Source organism: Triturus cristatus, chromosome 7, assembly GCF_964204655.1.
Source record: "Triturus cristatus chromosome 7, aTriCri1.1, whole genome shotgun sequence".
In the NCBI taxonomy this organism is placed as follows: Eukaryota; Metazoa; Chordata; class Amphibia; order Caudata; family Salamandridae; genus Triturus; species Triturus cristatus.
The window spans coordinates 949031167-949046667 of NC_140590.1; the positions used below are offsets into that span (position 1 = coordinate 949031167).

The 15501-nt window shown below is 43.0% G+C and overlaps 1 protein-coding gene across 6 annotated transcripts in view; it reads left to right on the top strand.

Moving 5' to 3' along the window:
• The window catches only part of MYOT (myotilin), a 476183-nt gene that overhangs the window by 203782 nt on the left and 256900 nt on the right, over positions 1 to 15501 (top strand). For all 6 annotated transcript variants that reach the window (XM_085617966.1, XM_085617971.1, XM_085617967.1 and 3 more), the window contains one exon: positions 2739 to 2858. In XM_085617966.1, the coding sequence (XP_085474092.1) occupies positions 2739 to 2858 (120 nt within the window). The remainder of the gene's footprint in view (positions 1 to 2738; positions 2859 to 15501) is intronic.

Below are 15501 nucleotides of genomic sequence, written 5' to 3' on the forward strand. Positions count from 1 at the left end.
CCACATATATCTGAAGTGATCACATTATCTAATCAAATTGTCCAACAATAAATATGCATTTTCCACAGTTAAATTCAAGCTACATTTATTGTTAATTTGAGGTATGTGCAGTTACCTGTAGGTCAAAGGCTAACAGCATATTTACAGAACATTTTATCCGTTTAGTCACGTCTTTGACACCGCCCCCACACTCCGTTGACACGCCCTCATTGTACTGAAGATTACAGTTAGCTTACTTTTCTTTATGCACTTCAAACCCTGATCTTTACAGATTTCTAAGACGTGTTTGTACATAGTGCAAAACATTTTAGTAGTCGCAAACCCACTAATTTTGCAAATTGCATGATTTGCAACCACACACATTTTTCTTACATCTGACCCATATTTCTTAAACCTCCATCTTTTACCATGCAAAATTCTTGTGATTAACAAAATTGTATTTTTATTCAATTACAATACCAATTGAAACAGATTCAGAAATATTTTTGCGGACTGAAGAGCACTTTACATATGTAGTTGTAACCTACAAGACGATACTGAGGCTATTTAGACCTACCCTTCTACTGCATCTGGTTGTAGCTGAGACAAACACGGTTTTGCCTACAGACTTCCTTATAGAAAGGTCCAGGATTAGAAGTTGTTGTAGGGTTTGGCCCAGTGCAGGCACATTCCCCTACCCTAGGAGAAGATTTACTCATATAAAAATATACGTATCGGTAAATATTTTATGAGTGTAAAAAATGTTTTGGGAATCTCGAACAAGGCTTACACACATACAAAGGCGTGTCGTTGATGTAAAGCCAATCCTGCAAGTGCAAATTACTGAATCAAGCTGCTAAAGTTAAAGCCAGGATGAGCCAACGAAGATTGTGATCTGGTTTTACTGCATCAATCCTATTTCCACACCTTGGAATGGTGAATAAGACAGTACCATGCGTTTTACTGCATATTGGGATTTTTCCGTGTACAAATTCCACCACGTTCTTGCTCGCAAAAATAGTTTACCAGAAGCTCTGTCTGTAGTTTAGGTTATTATCATGCAAGTTGGAATCCTACTTCGGGCACAATGCTAATTTTCGACCGATTCAGGATTTGTACAAGACTTATGAGGTCTCTTACATTTTGTTTAGGAGAAAATATGATATGCGATAAGTGAATAATTACGAAATTCTTTTTGTATAAGTCAGGGATGAGGGCACAATCTCTTTTGTTTCTTCTGTAGTAAACTGAAAACAGTTGTCTTCATTTCCCTGCTAACTTTATAGGGTACACAGACATAAATGTACACCTCATTTGTTCACGAAAAGGAAGTTTAAGAAAGAACACAACTGGGAAGGAGAACATATAGATTATGTACACTTCTAAATATCACAGAGTATTTTCTGTTAAAATTGTTTTCTTAAGGGCTGTGCAGCTGGCAGTTCAAAATGAATGGTGGTGGGGGGGGGGGGGGGGAGGTTGAAGACCAGGCCTATGTGTCGGAGTGGTGGGCGCTTGGTGAGACCCGTCTCCAGCTTTTACTGTATGGGGATATAGTACCTCAGTGGCTTCCTCCAGCTACAAGCGTGGTTCTTAAGATCTGGAAGGAGGTGGCAGCGTCCATGGGGTGGAAGGGTCGACTTACGTCACAGACTCCCCTTACGTTAAAGACTCCCCTGTATGTGAGCACCGTCCTGCGAGAGTCAACTGGTTTGCTGGGCTTTCAGCCCTGGGAACTCAACGGCATCTCTCGGATCGGAGATGTATTTCACAACCATTCACATAAGACTTTCAATGAGTTTCAGGAAGAGTTTGGTCTCCACCAAACTCACTTCTTTAAGTTTCAACAGCTTCGTCATACCCTTATGCCCTATATTACACCATTAGTTAAGACGCCAGAGTTCAATACTTTAGACAAATATCTCAGGACACAAGATTTTCAACATTTATTGGTCCCTGGTGGTCAATCCAGCTGATGCCTTTGGGCCACTGTGTGAGGCCTGGTTGTGGGCTGCTTTCACAATTAGGACTGGGGGGAGGCGCTAGTCTTGCAGAGAGAGGCGGGCATCGCGTCCCAATTACGGCTGATTCAGTTGCAATATTTCCATCAGGTGTACTTTTTTTGAGGGAGAGTTTGTGGAAGAAGGAGTTGATCGATTCTGAAAGTTAGCTACGCTGCCGAACAGAGGCAGGATATGTTCTGCATAATGTTTGGGGCTGCGGGGTGTTAGCTCCCTACTGGGAGGGGGGTTTTATTGTTTGGATGGAGTGCTGGGTCTGACCCAGCCACGGACCCTGCAATGTGTCCTGCTACACATTACAGATGGGGTGGATGGTAATAGATACAAGTGGGCTTTGTTGTAGCTGGGCCTTGTCACTGGCAAAGGAAACATAGCAAGGGCTTGGAAGGACACATGGGCCCCCTGTGGGGGAGCTGTGTGGTAGGTGGGGTGCAGCTCCTATACTGGACATCCTGGGTTGCTATGCTGCGGGTGGGAGTGTTTTTCTGTTTTGTTGGTTTTTCTGCATTGTGTGACACTATTGGGGGTTGTAAGTCAAAGTTTGGGGGCACATCTGTCCAAATGTGAGCTGGCTGTGTTGTGTCAGAATCTTCCTGCTGTACGACGCTATTGTTGTATATCAATCACAACAAAGATTTCAAAAAAATGTTTCAGATAAAAAAAAAAAATCTTCAGTTTCAAAGAGGAAATATAAAAATGTAGTTAATGGTAATGACAATATTTTGTGTTCTATTTCAGAGGAGGTCTGCACATTGGTCATTACAGAAGCCTACCCAGAAGATTCCGGGGTATTTAAATGTGTGGCTGAAAATAATGTTGGTGCTGTGACCTCCAGTGCCCATCTGTTTGTTTTCCCAGGTAACAAGAAGTGATAATTATGAGTTGTGGCATTTTTCATGGTCAAAGGATACTAACCACTGAGTGATGCAATCCGTATCAGTGCCAATTTAATTGCAGGGGTGTGGAATTTAATAAAATATCTACTTGTCCATGGGGCAGGTTGCTTCATAAATCTACTTGTCTTGTAACAAAATCCTCTTGACCCTTTGGTGCCATGTAGTGCGGCGACAAATTATGGCAGCAATCTCATTATATAAGAGCTTTGAAATAGCTTCTCTGATTATGCCAGGGCTCATACCACGTAGTGGTGTTTGAATACTTGCAATCCCCCTATGTTGCCACATTTCCACAGATCTACATAAATAGTTCCAGCGTTAGAATGCCCTTTTGAGTCTGTGCAAACTTACAAGCTTGCATGTTTTTAGGGTTTTCAACAACTCTTCTCTAATCTTTTCCCATACTGAGAAATACTGACAAGGGCAGACGTAAACCTTCTTCCAGAGTTGGAAAAAAGTGGTTGGAGGGAAAGGGAACTTGCAAACACTCAGATTTTCACATGCGCAAATCTACACAAGCATATTTGCTCATGCTAAAATGTGCTTTACAGATATTTTTCTAGGAATAAGATTTCTTGTCCTACCTCTGTAAATTCTTGGAAATTCATGAAAGCTGTATAGCTGCACTTAATGCAAGAACATATACCATGGGTGCACCTTTGAGACTTTCTTTAATAATTAGGCCCCTAATTTGGTCTGGCGTTGACCATGACCTTTTGCGTTTATTAAAATTCTGTCTCTCACTCTGTATCGGCTGGCTTCACTGTGAGTGACACATAAAGTAGTTTTGCTCAGTGCCAGTAACTACTGTGCAGTGTGTGCTTTTTGAGACCAAAAACAATTTTGCTTTTGCCAATGTTTGTTATAATGGTGAGGGCCCAGCAGCTTCCACAGCAATAAGGTTTTACAAAAACCATGCCAAAACAATTCACACATTGACAAAACTAAAAAGCTGACCACCAATTTCAGACCCACTGACTTTGCCAGTGCTTGTTTATTTTGTGTTTCCCATAATCTTATTGAAACTGCTTACACAAATTTCCCATTATGAATACTTTTGGGAAATACTAGCATGCATCAACACATGTTACTAAATGATGCTGCAAAGAAGTGGTACCTGAAATTTTACAGTAGTTTAGCAAAATGTATTATTTTCCTGGTTTCATTTTTTATGAACATTTTAGTTTGAAAGTAAAGAATCATCAATCTTGCTTTAAAGCTTATGCAAATATTTGCTTCAAATCAGAGAGCATTGTGGGAGCATTATACATAGCCTCATATTGCTAAAATTTGAAAACGCATGTATACATTTTTATACTGGAACCACTGTCAGTAGTGGAGTCAGAGCTTACAACATTTACTTAGAATGCTCACCCTAATAATAAAGGCTTTCAGTTAATTACCCATAGATACAAGTTCGAACAATAATAACATATGGACAAAAATATTACCTTAACTGCTGACAGTTACCTTCCCTGATCCATAATGTGGTACTGCAAACTGGCAGACAAAGAGTTTGTGCTTCAGGGCGTTGGGCCTACTTGTTCCAAGGATAAAATACACATGAAAACTTGTTGCCCTTGACCCCAACCAATATGTGCTGGGTGTTGGGCTATAGAAATTCCACATCCCTGTAATTGTTTGTTCTTTTGCTGGAGTCTGTGTGCCTGTAGTTATGTTCTCTGGCACTTGGATTTGTCCTGTGATTGGGTGAAAAGTGGAGCTAGACTACATATTTTTCTGATATTCACTATCAGTCAATCAGCCAAGCCAAAAGTGCAGATCAGTATATGTCCATTCGGCCATGCACATAATTGCAAAATTACAGCTGTCCTAAATTAATCTAATTAAACACACAAAAGGTTTTGAGACAAGTGTTTGCAATTGCTCTGGGTAGCTTCCAACTCCTCATTTTTTGCCCGCTGTGCCACTCTAGACAGAGGCCCATCTTATACAAATTAGTACAGACCCTGCTCCCCATGAGAATAGTCCATTCCGAACTGCAAGGTGAGGCACCTGTCAGAAGGTAGCACAAGCAACCGCAGTCCGGTTTCAGCATTGTTAAGCATTGTCAGTGAGGTATAGCTTGGATCCCGTGGCACAACGAGTAAGGAACCGAATATAACCTTTTTAAATAAACCCAGTTTTTTTCCCACCTCTTCTCCCTCGTATGAACTTCTGTTACCTAACAGTTGCTAATGGAACCGCATTGTCAGTACCAAAAACACTGCACGTCATTCTGGATTATCACCAAAGCCTAATTCCATGATGGATCTGCTTTCCCTCACTTCCTTAAAATTAATGCTAACGGCTATCAGATGTAGCCAAGACAAGACATTCAACTTCTACAATTTATATCACCTTTCTGGACATGACCCACCAATTTTAGATTAGTTCTATGATCTTATATTTTCCCTGACACTGTGCTACACGATCATCAACTCTTCAGGGGATTTTAAAGTCACAACACTTTGATCTGAAGAACAATTGCCTATTGCATGTCCACCTACAAATGTCATGCAGCAAATTTCACACCAAGCTAGCAACAAAATAAGCACTCTACCTCTGTAATAGCAACTGCTAACATTATGAATTCAGATTAAACTTCACTGGTTCGGCCTCCTGGGCACCCCTTCAATTCTCCATCTACAAGATGAACCTCCACACAAATGATCCAAAATTAATCACTGAATAATGTCCCACGAACCAACCATTCTTCTGTCCAGACACTGGTGACTGTCTCACCCTGCTCGACTCTGCTTTCATCTTTGCACAAAAAAATACCATCACACATGCACATGTCGCAATAAATTACACCTATCTACAACACCCAGTTATTTGGTTTGGGAAAGATCTGTGCTCTAGCAAAACCTGTCCAAAAAAATGAAATTACATGGAAAAAATAGCAAGCTCCTGAAATCTCATTAGTACGAAAAAATCAACTAACACCCATTACTTTAGAAGCCAAATCATCTCAACATGTAACCCCCTCTCCCCCAGAGTTCTTTTTGACTATATGACCGCCTTTTTGAGTACCTGAATCTCTTCTGTCCAGTAACATCCTGCTCCCACTTGCAAAGTCTGAGCACATCCCAGTGAACATTTTCTATATGAAGGTGGAAAACCTTCTGACTGGACTGTGACTTTCCTCGAGTGGGTCCATTTTCCAGTAGGTACTAGCACTATTAAACTGGACAAGAAAGTAGGCACTCTGAAGCTGAACTAGAAGGTAGATATCTTTAAGCTCTGAAAATTGGTAAAAGCAGTGGATCAGAGGAATATTCAAGACCTTTGCTTAATCATGATTGTTTCCTTGACTGTTATCCACCAACGTTTTGCTGCTTTGTGGCTTTCTCATAAGAATTACCTTTCAGTAGTCTGATTTTAATGCCACACTTTATTTAGCATTATGCAGGGCTAAGGGTTAAAGTGAGCTTGCCTTTCGGCTGATTACGTCTAATGAAAACAAAATAACCAAGGTTACAGCCACTCCAAAGTAGCCTGAGGGAAAGACCCACATACAGTGTTCAATATTCTACTGTGTCAGACATATGCATATTCGTTAGAGCATATGAGAGGAAACATCATACAATCTGGTGAGCATGTCATTCAACATTGGTAGACCCGTCAAAATTATGGTGGTCTTCTCCTAAACGTTTTGCCTTTGCCCACCACATTTTGCTGAAATTCATTTTTCTTCTCCTTGGGACTCTGTGCACTTTACCACTGCTAACTTGCTTGTGCTCATTCCCTAAAACATGGTAAAATTGGCTTGCACATGATTGCAATTTACATATACTGTCCTTGTAGGGTGATATGCCATATACCCATGGCCTGTAAATTATATGTTAATAGTGGGCCTGAAGCACTCATTGTGCCACCCACTCAAGTAGCTCCTTAATACATGTCCCATGCCTGCTACTGCAGCCTGAATGCAGTTTTAAACTGCAGATTCAACTTGGCAATATAACCCCCTTTCCAAGCCTTAAACTCTCCTTTATTTGTATATATGTCACACATAAGTTAGGCATTAAGTAGCCCATAGGGCAGGGTGCATTGTAATTAAAAGCTTGGACCTGTACATTTAAGTTTTACATGTCCTAGTAGTGAACATCTCCTAAATTCATTTTTCACTTTTGTGAGGCCTACCTCCCTCAAAGAATAACATAGGGTTGCCTTATTACATTTAATAAGCGCTAACTTTTGATTGGGAACAGGTAAAAATTTAGCGTTTGGTGTCTGAGAAATTGTATTTGAAAATCCTCTTTAATTTTATTGGATTTTAAATTACAGTTTTGAAAATGCTACTTTTAGAAAATTGGCTGCTGCACTTCGTTCATAGATGTGTCCCCCTGGGCACAGCGTTAATCAAATCTAAGTTTTGAAATATTTGAGGCACTCGTGGTTGATTGGATTTCGATTCATGTATTTATTTATATATTGTGAATTTCCGCAATAAATGATTAATCTTTGTTATTGTATTTTGTGGACTTTCTTATCCAATGCATTTCGGGTATAAATACCCTTTGTCAGGGATTAGTCCTATGGTAAGAATGTAAGTATCATGAACAACTGTGCACAATGGTATTTTATTGGTTCTATCGTATTAAACAAGTATACGCTGGTAATCAGATTTAGACAAAAGCATAAACATAACATTGTCTTTTAGTTACATTGAGGGTTACATGTGAAGTGGAAACTGAAGCGTACCATTGAAGTCGTCAACTTCAGCTTAGATTTAAATGGAACGTGTATTGGTGCTTGGTGGTGGTAGTATTTTATGCAAATTGTAATGAAAAGAGTGCACCGGTTAAGAAGCATGGTGCGCGGCGAAAAAATATATCGTACCAATACGGTTTTCTTAATGTGTATAATTCAATTAGGTGAACGGTGTTTTGTAACAACGAGTGTGTGCCGGTTAAAAACATTTTTTGTTTAGCGCTGCGTGATTTAAAAATGAAAAGGTGACTGTTTCAGTCCGTAATAAATGCGGAAAGATTTAAACGACGATTGATGTGTCGTACCATTCTGAATTGTCACTGAGTGACAATTCAGCATGATACGATTTTAACTGTCGCTCACATCAATCGTCATTTATATCTTCCCGCATTTATTACGGACTGAAACACGTCAACCTGCTTGTACCACTCAGCTGGCTTCTCCCTCAAGTGAGGGAAATCGTTCGTAAATGCAGCCAAATCACCCCTACTCCAAGGCACATGCACATACACTCCCTTTTGTACCTCTCGTAAAGGGTGGCGTCTCTCCTACCATTTTTTTTAGAACTCTTCTTCTTGGACCATCTTTCTTCCCATTTATCAAGCATGATCCATGCACGCATTGCTATAATCAAATCTTTGATGTGTGTCCTCAACCCCATGACCCTTTTCTCTTCCAGTTCTTGGTCGCTATACTGCAATCTATGGATTCCCTGTAATGACTTTGTTTTAGACAGATCCACCTCATACTTTTTGGCCAACTCTGACAATTTCTCATGTGCAGTTCTTGCTTTACGAGTCACATCCTTCACTACAAAAAGTAACTCATCTTGTTCATACGTGTATATCCTTTCGAGAGGCAAATTCCCACTTATAATTTCATCTACTTCTACTCTCAACCTCACTACATCTAACATCCTCCCTTTCCAGACGTCCTTCAATATTTCTCGACAAGCTGCCCCATTCCGTTAGTCGTACTCGCAGTTCTGTTCTCGAGGTCTATTCTCTTCTGTCATATTCCTAGAGACTGGTCGCTTTCCTAAATTACCTTGCTCCTCACTCTCTACAGTTCTCTCACACTGATTCCTTACAGGGGGTGCCCACATCCTCAAATCTGATCTTGACTCAGCCAAAGACCTTGGTCTTATTGATCTCACATCCACCTGTCCCCTAGAGGAGTCTGCGGCGGCTGGCAATGGCGTACTCCATTCTATAGGTTTTGTAGTCTGCTCCATTCTACTCACTGATCCATTTCCCTCAACCACACTCCTTGATCCTGCAGCTGACTGTGCTAGACTACCAACTCTCTCTTGATCTGGATCGTAAACTGAAATAATGGGTCCAATGGTAACCGGTACCTTTAAAGCATCCGGTAACCTCACACCTCTCCCAACCTCTGTACTCACTACAGACTGATTATGCGTGTCCTCAGTTCCTGTCAAAATTTTTCCTACTACTCTCACCTCCGACTGAGTCTGTAATCCACTAGTCCCTTCTGCTGGGGCCGACTTCCCTTCATAGGAATCTGGATTGAATGGAGGTGGTCTCTCGGACAACAACCTCTCTACTAAGCTGTCATCTGTATCACTGTCAGCCTCATCTCCACTCTTTGTTTTGGCACTGTCTGTCTTCTCTAGTAGTGGGTACAATCTGTCTCCCTCTATCATTTCTACTCTCCACCTCTTCTATAACGCATCCCACCTCGCATCCTGGAATGCCCTAATTGACTTCACCCTTTCTTGACTTCGATCTCTTTTCCTGTCATACGCTGCTCTGATCCATGCATGCAATGCCTCAAACTGAGTTGGTCTCGGCAGAGGTCGCAACAAGGACATTACAGATTTCAACTGATACAACACCTCCATCCCGAAAGTACCATGAGTCATTTTATGCCAATTTTCAAGCCAAATTATAGTATGCAATCCCACATTCCTTGCCATATAATGCGCCGGAGTATCCTCGGGAGGGGCTTCTTCTCCCACTCAAGTAACCACATGTTCGTCACCTCTACATAATTCTCGGAAAATCTTAAAACATTTCATGATGAACAAGTTTTGAACGCGCACAAATGTTTTCGTTCACTTCCTGATGTCAATCCACCAATAGCAGCGCGACTCACACCAACCAACCTATTGCAGCGCAACACCTTCTAATGTCACACTTCCTCCACTCGCAGCAGTTCCCATCCTTCACAATTTGCGTCTCACCCTTGCATTTGTCCCATTCATACTCTGAAGTAATTATCTGTCCACAAAACAACCGGACAATCACTTCTCGGACTGCCTCCGACAGTCTCTCTGAATTGATGACCTCAAACCTGGCAACTGTCTGTCCGCGACACTACTGGACAATCGCCTCAACTGATACGCTTCAAACACTCAATGTTCCACATACAACAACCGACGACCAGCATCGGTTACTCACGCACTCACACATTCGCTCCCCCTATCTCGGTCTGGGTAATCGATGACGTCTCACGATCCCCTTTCAATGGTCAGCAAAATCTACCTTGGGTGCCTTCTACACCACAACTTCTCAGACTACTCGTCGAGTCTAAGAATCCCCGGGCTGCGCGCTCTCACAGACTGATCTCACAATCACTCAACTCTCATACCAACTCCGCAAGACATCACACAATCAAATCAACACCGCAATCTACAAAACATCTCACCCTATTCATACTCACTCCTCCACGAACTGCTGCTTTCCGCCGCACCGCTACTCTCCACCGATCTCCATCAACTGCCGCCGTCTGCCGCTCATCATCCGATGGGTCATCATCACTCGAATTCTATGGGCCTCTAGAATCTCTCATCTTGATCTAGATCTCCCCTCACTATCAGAGATAACCGTCCTACTCTGCTACCAACTGATGCAACTGGATTCTTGCCTACCTTATCACCAAGAATCCTCTCAGGTCGCCAGGATCTTTTTATCTGCTAAATAGTGTAGAGGGGAGGAAATTCAATTCTTAGTACATAATCAACCGAATCAATTCTCAGTTCCAAAGTACCACTGACTCCGAATCTAAAGTTTTAGGATTTTATTACAACCAGGAATAACTGCACATACAAACACCTCAATACAAGGTGAAGAAAATAAATGGGCACTAATACAAAAGGTAACCTACGCAGAAGTTTCATTCGACTCAGAATAAGAAGAATAATCAATTCCAATAACATCAAAAATGCGATAATTAGTCCAGTCTCTACATTAGAAGTCATTAGCCTAAAAGGAAAAACAGTTAGTCTATCCCTACTCCATCTCTAAGGTAACATCCCTACTTAGCATTTCCCTCCCAGGCAAGAGAGTAAAAAAAGGTGTCAGAAGTGAAGACTTAGTCAAAGCTCGCTCTAAGATGCTCCTTCTAGCTTACCATCTAAACCTCAACTACTCAACCCTCGGGGCACTGTCCCTAATACAAAATCTCAAAAACATAGAACACGCCCTTCGGCACACCTCTTCAGCCAGGTCTTCTTCCAGTACTTTTCCAGTGAAACTTGTATTCCATCCAACGACAGCTTGACCTTGGGTCCCAGACACCATCTCTGCTGAAAGTATCATCCTTAAATTCCGGTGTACTCCCATATTGACTTCTCGTACCATCCTAACCCCTTAAACAAAGAACTAGTCTCTCTAACGAGCTAAATGTCCTTGCACCTGCAACAGAAACATGAGAATGAAAAACCTTTCACTTCTCTAAGATTTTCCATCATCCTGAAACCCAAAGCCTTTACCAAGGGAAATCATTTTCGGCCTACATCATTTAGCTAACATAAGAAATGAACAGGCCTTTCTTTCTCTTTAAACTTCTATGCGATCAGGCTTTTACACTATTTAAACACACTCCTAAAATCACACTATAAGCATTAATTTAATTACTCTTTAAACGCGAGTAGGCAGACTACACGTGCAAACTTCAATATGGTGCACGTTTAAACCTAATACATCACATTACATAAAAACCAATCATTATGCACTGGCTAAAAATACATTTGCAGTGTACTACGACATTATTCTTCATGGAAAGCATGGTTACATTTCTAATCACACTTATGTTAAACAGACTCTAATGATACATTTCTATGTCGCACCTAAATACTACTTCGATTAATATGTGGGTGCGGACAAAGAGTGAATATGATGCACCCTACAAATTTCAGAATAACGTGGCACTCTATCAGGATCGCTGGGCCCTTCAATTAGTACAATTCGGCCATTCCCTAGAATTTATACAGCCACCCCCGCCAACTCCTCCTCAACCTCTGGCTCATAAACATTTCCGCCTTTTACAGTTTGAAATAACATCCATGATCCAAAAAGGAGCAATAGAGCGTGTTCCATTTCATCAAAAGGAAAGGATTCTATTCCCGTTTCTTTTTAGTGCACATGAAGGAAAACAAGTGGAGGCCAATTTTAGATTTACGAAATGTAAAAAAGTTCCTTAAGAAACAATCATTCCACATGGTCACCATTCAAGAAGTCTTGCAGCTTCTCAATGTAAACGACTACATGGTATCCTAGTCCAAGATGCCTATTTCCATATACGGATCCACAAGAAGTACAAGAAGTTTCTAAGGTTCGCTGTAGCCGACCGGCATTTTCAATTCTGGGTTTTACATTTCGGGCTCAAGTCGGCCCCAAGCATTTTTACAAAATTCCTTGCTCCAGCAGCTGCATCTCTCAGACAACATTATCACAAGATTTGTCCCGCCGTGAGTTTATGCAGCTCCTCAGGACTGGAACAATGCGCAAAAGAGTCCACCTCCTGACCTCCCCAACTCCATAACATATATACACGGAATAGTGAAGTGATCAAGCGAGGGATAGGGATAGGAAGGGTACTGCAGGGAATAGAACCTATGAAAAAAAACAGAAGGACACACTATCCGTACAGACCTGCCACAAGTCTACTCTCAGTAAATGTCTCACTAAGTATACATCCAAATACCTATAGTAAATATATAGCAGGTGCTCTCAGTCAATTGGAAACACAGAGTTACTGTCACTCTTTGTATGGCTCCCTGCATGTACCTAACAAAACAAAAGAGAGAACGATTATCAGCCTTCCTAGTAGCATACACATACACACATCATCAATCATGCCTCTCATACATACCCCAATAGCAAACGTTTAGGAAACAAGGGGTACTTCTATGGAGGCTGTTCCTTGAATATCAGATAAACAAGCAAGACTCCTTTAGACCAGCATAGCGTGCTCCATGCACTTCTTCGCCTTCACAATGAACGCTAATCCAAAAGAAAAGGAAAGTTTCTAACAAATGAAAATGGAGATCACAAAGATCCCTATATATGTACCCACACTCGAGAGGCAATCCTTCTTGCTCTCCAACAGCTGAATTGCGAGAGAAACAAGGAGAATCAACTCTTCTCCATTGTAAATGGGATGCTGCACTGAGATCCTTTGTTTGCATCAAAGAAACAAAAGTACCTTGGGACTTCCTCGTCTGAACGCCGGGATTGCCACACACGACTGAGACTCCTGTCGCGCCCTGGATCTGTAGGCGCCAAGGCCGACCGGGCCTGACCAGGTTTTCCCTTATCTCGACGACTGGCACCCTCTCTCAGCGCCACGAAGAAGTCTTCCAAAACCTGTCTACGCTTTTCAACAAATTAAGTCTCGCACTAAATCCAGACAAGTCAGTCCCACAGCCTTCTCCACGTATAATGTTTCTGGGAGCTGTCCTAGATACGGTTCTTAAAAGGACCTTCTGGCTGGCCCCTGACCCACTGGTTCTTCCACTGGGGACTCTTCCCCCCCCCCCCCCCCCCCCCTCACCCCTCAATCTGGACTTCTCTGCCCTCCACTTAGGAGTGGCACTGCCAGACACCAGAACTGATGGAGGTCTGATTACAGACTGTCCCAGTTCACCAGACACTAGGGGATCCCCCTCAATGGGCGGCCAATCAGGACAGACTAGGTTCCCCACCTGGTGTTCCCTTAAAGAACCATCCAGGCTCTGAGACTGAGGTTGGGCACTATCGGGACATAACCCATTCTCACTCCTTCCTCTTAAAAACAGGACATGAGGCCCTACACCCCTCTCACTACAACAGGACCTAGCTGGGCTACTCTGAGCCACTCCCACCATGCTGGGTTGAAAGATAGCTGAGCCACTCCCCAATTCCGCCCCAGACCCTCTGGAATCCACCAAAAGTTCTGCCTCCAATGTGAGCTCCCTGGGGTCAGAGGACTCACCCTCCAACAGATGTTGACATAGCTCTGGAAAACATGTACTTACAATATGCTCTCCCACAATTGGATCACACAGCCCCTTACAAGGGTTAACCAAACTATCCTTCACCTCCACATCCAGTGCCTCGCACACGTACTCCACACCATTCTCCTGAGATTGGCAAGACTGTACCTGACTGCCTCTGTCACTCAACCCACACTCTTCTGGGTGGTCTTCACACTCACACACCAGGACTTCAACCATGGGGGAACCCCCTCTCCCTGTATCTGTCATCTAGAGTCAGGGTGTCCCTCCCACCACTAGGACTATGAACCCCCATGTCAGTTTCCCAAGTCACCTCAGGGACACTGGGCACCACTGGAGCTACCTCATATCCTAGAACCTCCTGGTGTAAATTAACCCCCTCCTTCAAGTCAGGCAACATCTCTGGGTGTGTGTACTACTCCCTCAGCACTGGAAAATATGTATGTATGTATGTGTGTTCTTATATAGCGCTCGACTTACCCTTGGGCATCTCGGCGCTTACATTGGGAACCCGTCCTGGCTTTTTCCCTGTGAGATAACCCGTACTGGGCATCCCCAAGGTGAAAGCCAGGCATCCCGCCGCGGGGGGGCCGTAGTGGAGATTAAGCAAGCTATTGCCCAGAGTTGCAGAGTGTGAACCCATGATTCGAGTAGGCACCGAAGTGAGAATTATCGAGTCCGTGGACACTTGGGCTCAGACCCTGCCGCATCGGGAATTGAACCCTGGTCCCGGGTCTGACCTCTGCTTCAGGGTATGCCTCCTCTAACCAGTGAGCCACACTTCTCCAATACAATTTTGCTCGCACCATCTGAGCTGGATTCCACCTCCAACTCAGCAAAGCTCACTCTCTGAGCTACACACATTTCTTGTTGCCGGGCTGAGACACTCATGGCCTCAAGCCTCTCGAGCTCCAAATCAAGCACCCTCATTCTCAACTCATGTTCCAATCTCATTCTCTCTGTCTCCAAGGACAACCTGTTATTCCCCATTTCCCTCTGACCTTCCATCTTAAGCTTAGCCATCTCCAGCTTGTGTGCCCTATTTCTTTCCCTGTCTTCCAGCTCTCTGGGGGACAGAGATACTACTGCCAGGTGGGGACGGTACCCCTCCCCTGGCTGGAAACACTGGCCTATCCAGTTGCCCATCTGATTCCCCAGCTGGCTCCACCACCAGCCCAGAGGCATTTCTTGCTTCCACCCAGGCCCTCAGTGCCTTTTGGTATTCATCCTTCTTTGAAATACCTTGGGTAGCAACTTTCAATTTTCTGCAGAAGGCTTTCAGCTGTTTGGCATTATAGGTATCCAACCTCTCTTCCTCAAAATCTAGATCCATAGATGCAACGGATGCTGGTCTACTCATGGCAGTAAGAATTGGCAGTTCTCAGGAAAAATAACAGTCCAAGGAAAAAGAATCTGCCAAAAAGTATGTGGTCGCGTTTGGTCTGCACTCACTAGTAGTGTACACCAATTACTGTATATGAGTCTCAAATGCAGGTCCAAATCCTCACCGCTGACCACCAATATTAGAACTGGGTGTCTCTAGTTGGCAGAGGTAGGTACCTTTGACCAAATAGGGACCCTTGCTTCCAAGTCAGGGAAAGGGGATTACACTGCTGGATAATCTCTGCTCACCCCCTTGGTAGCT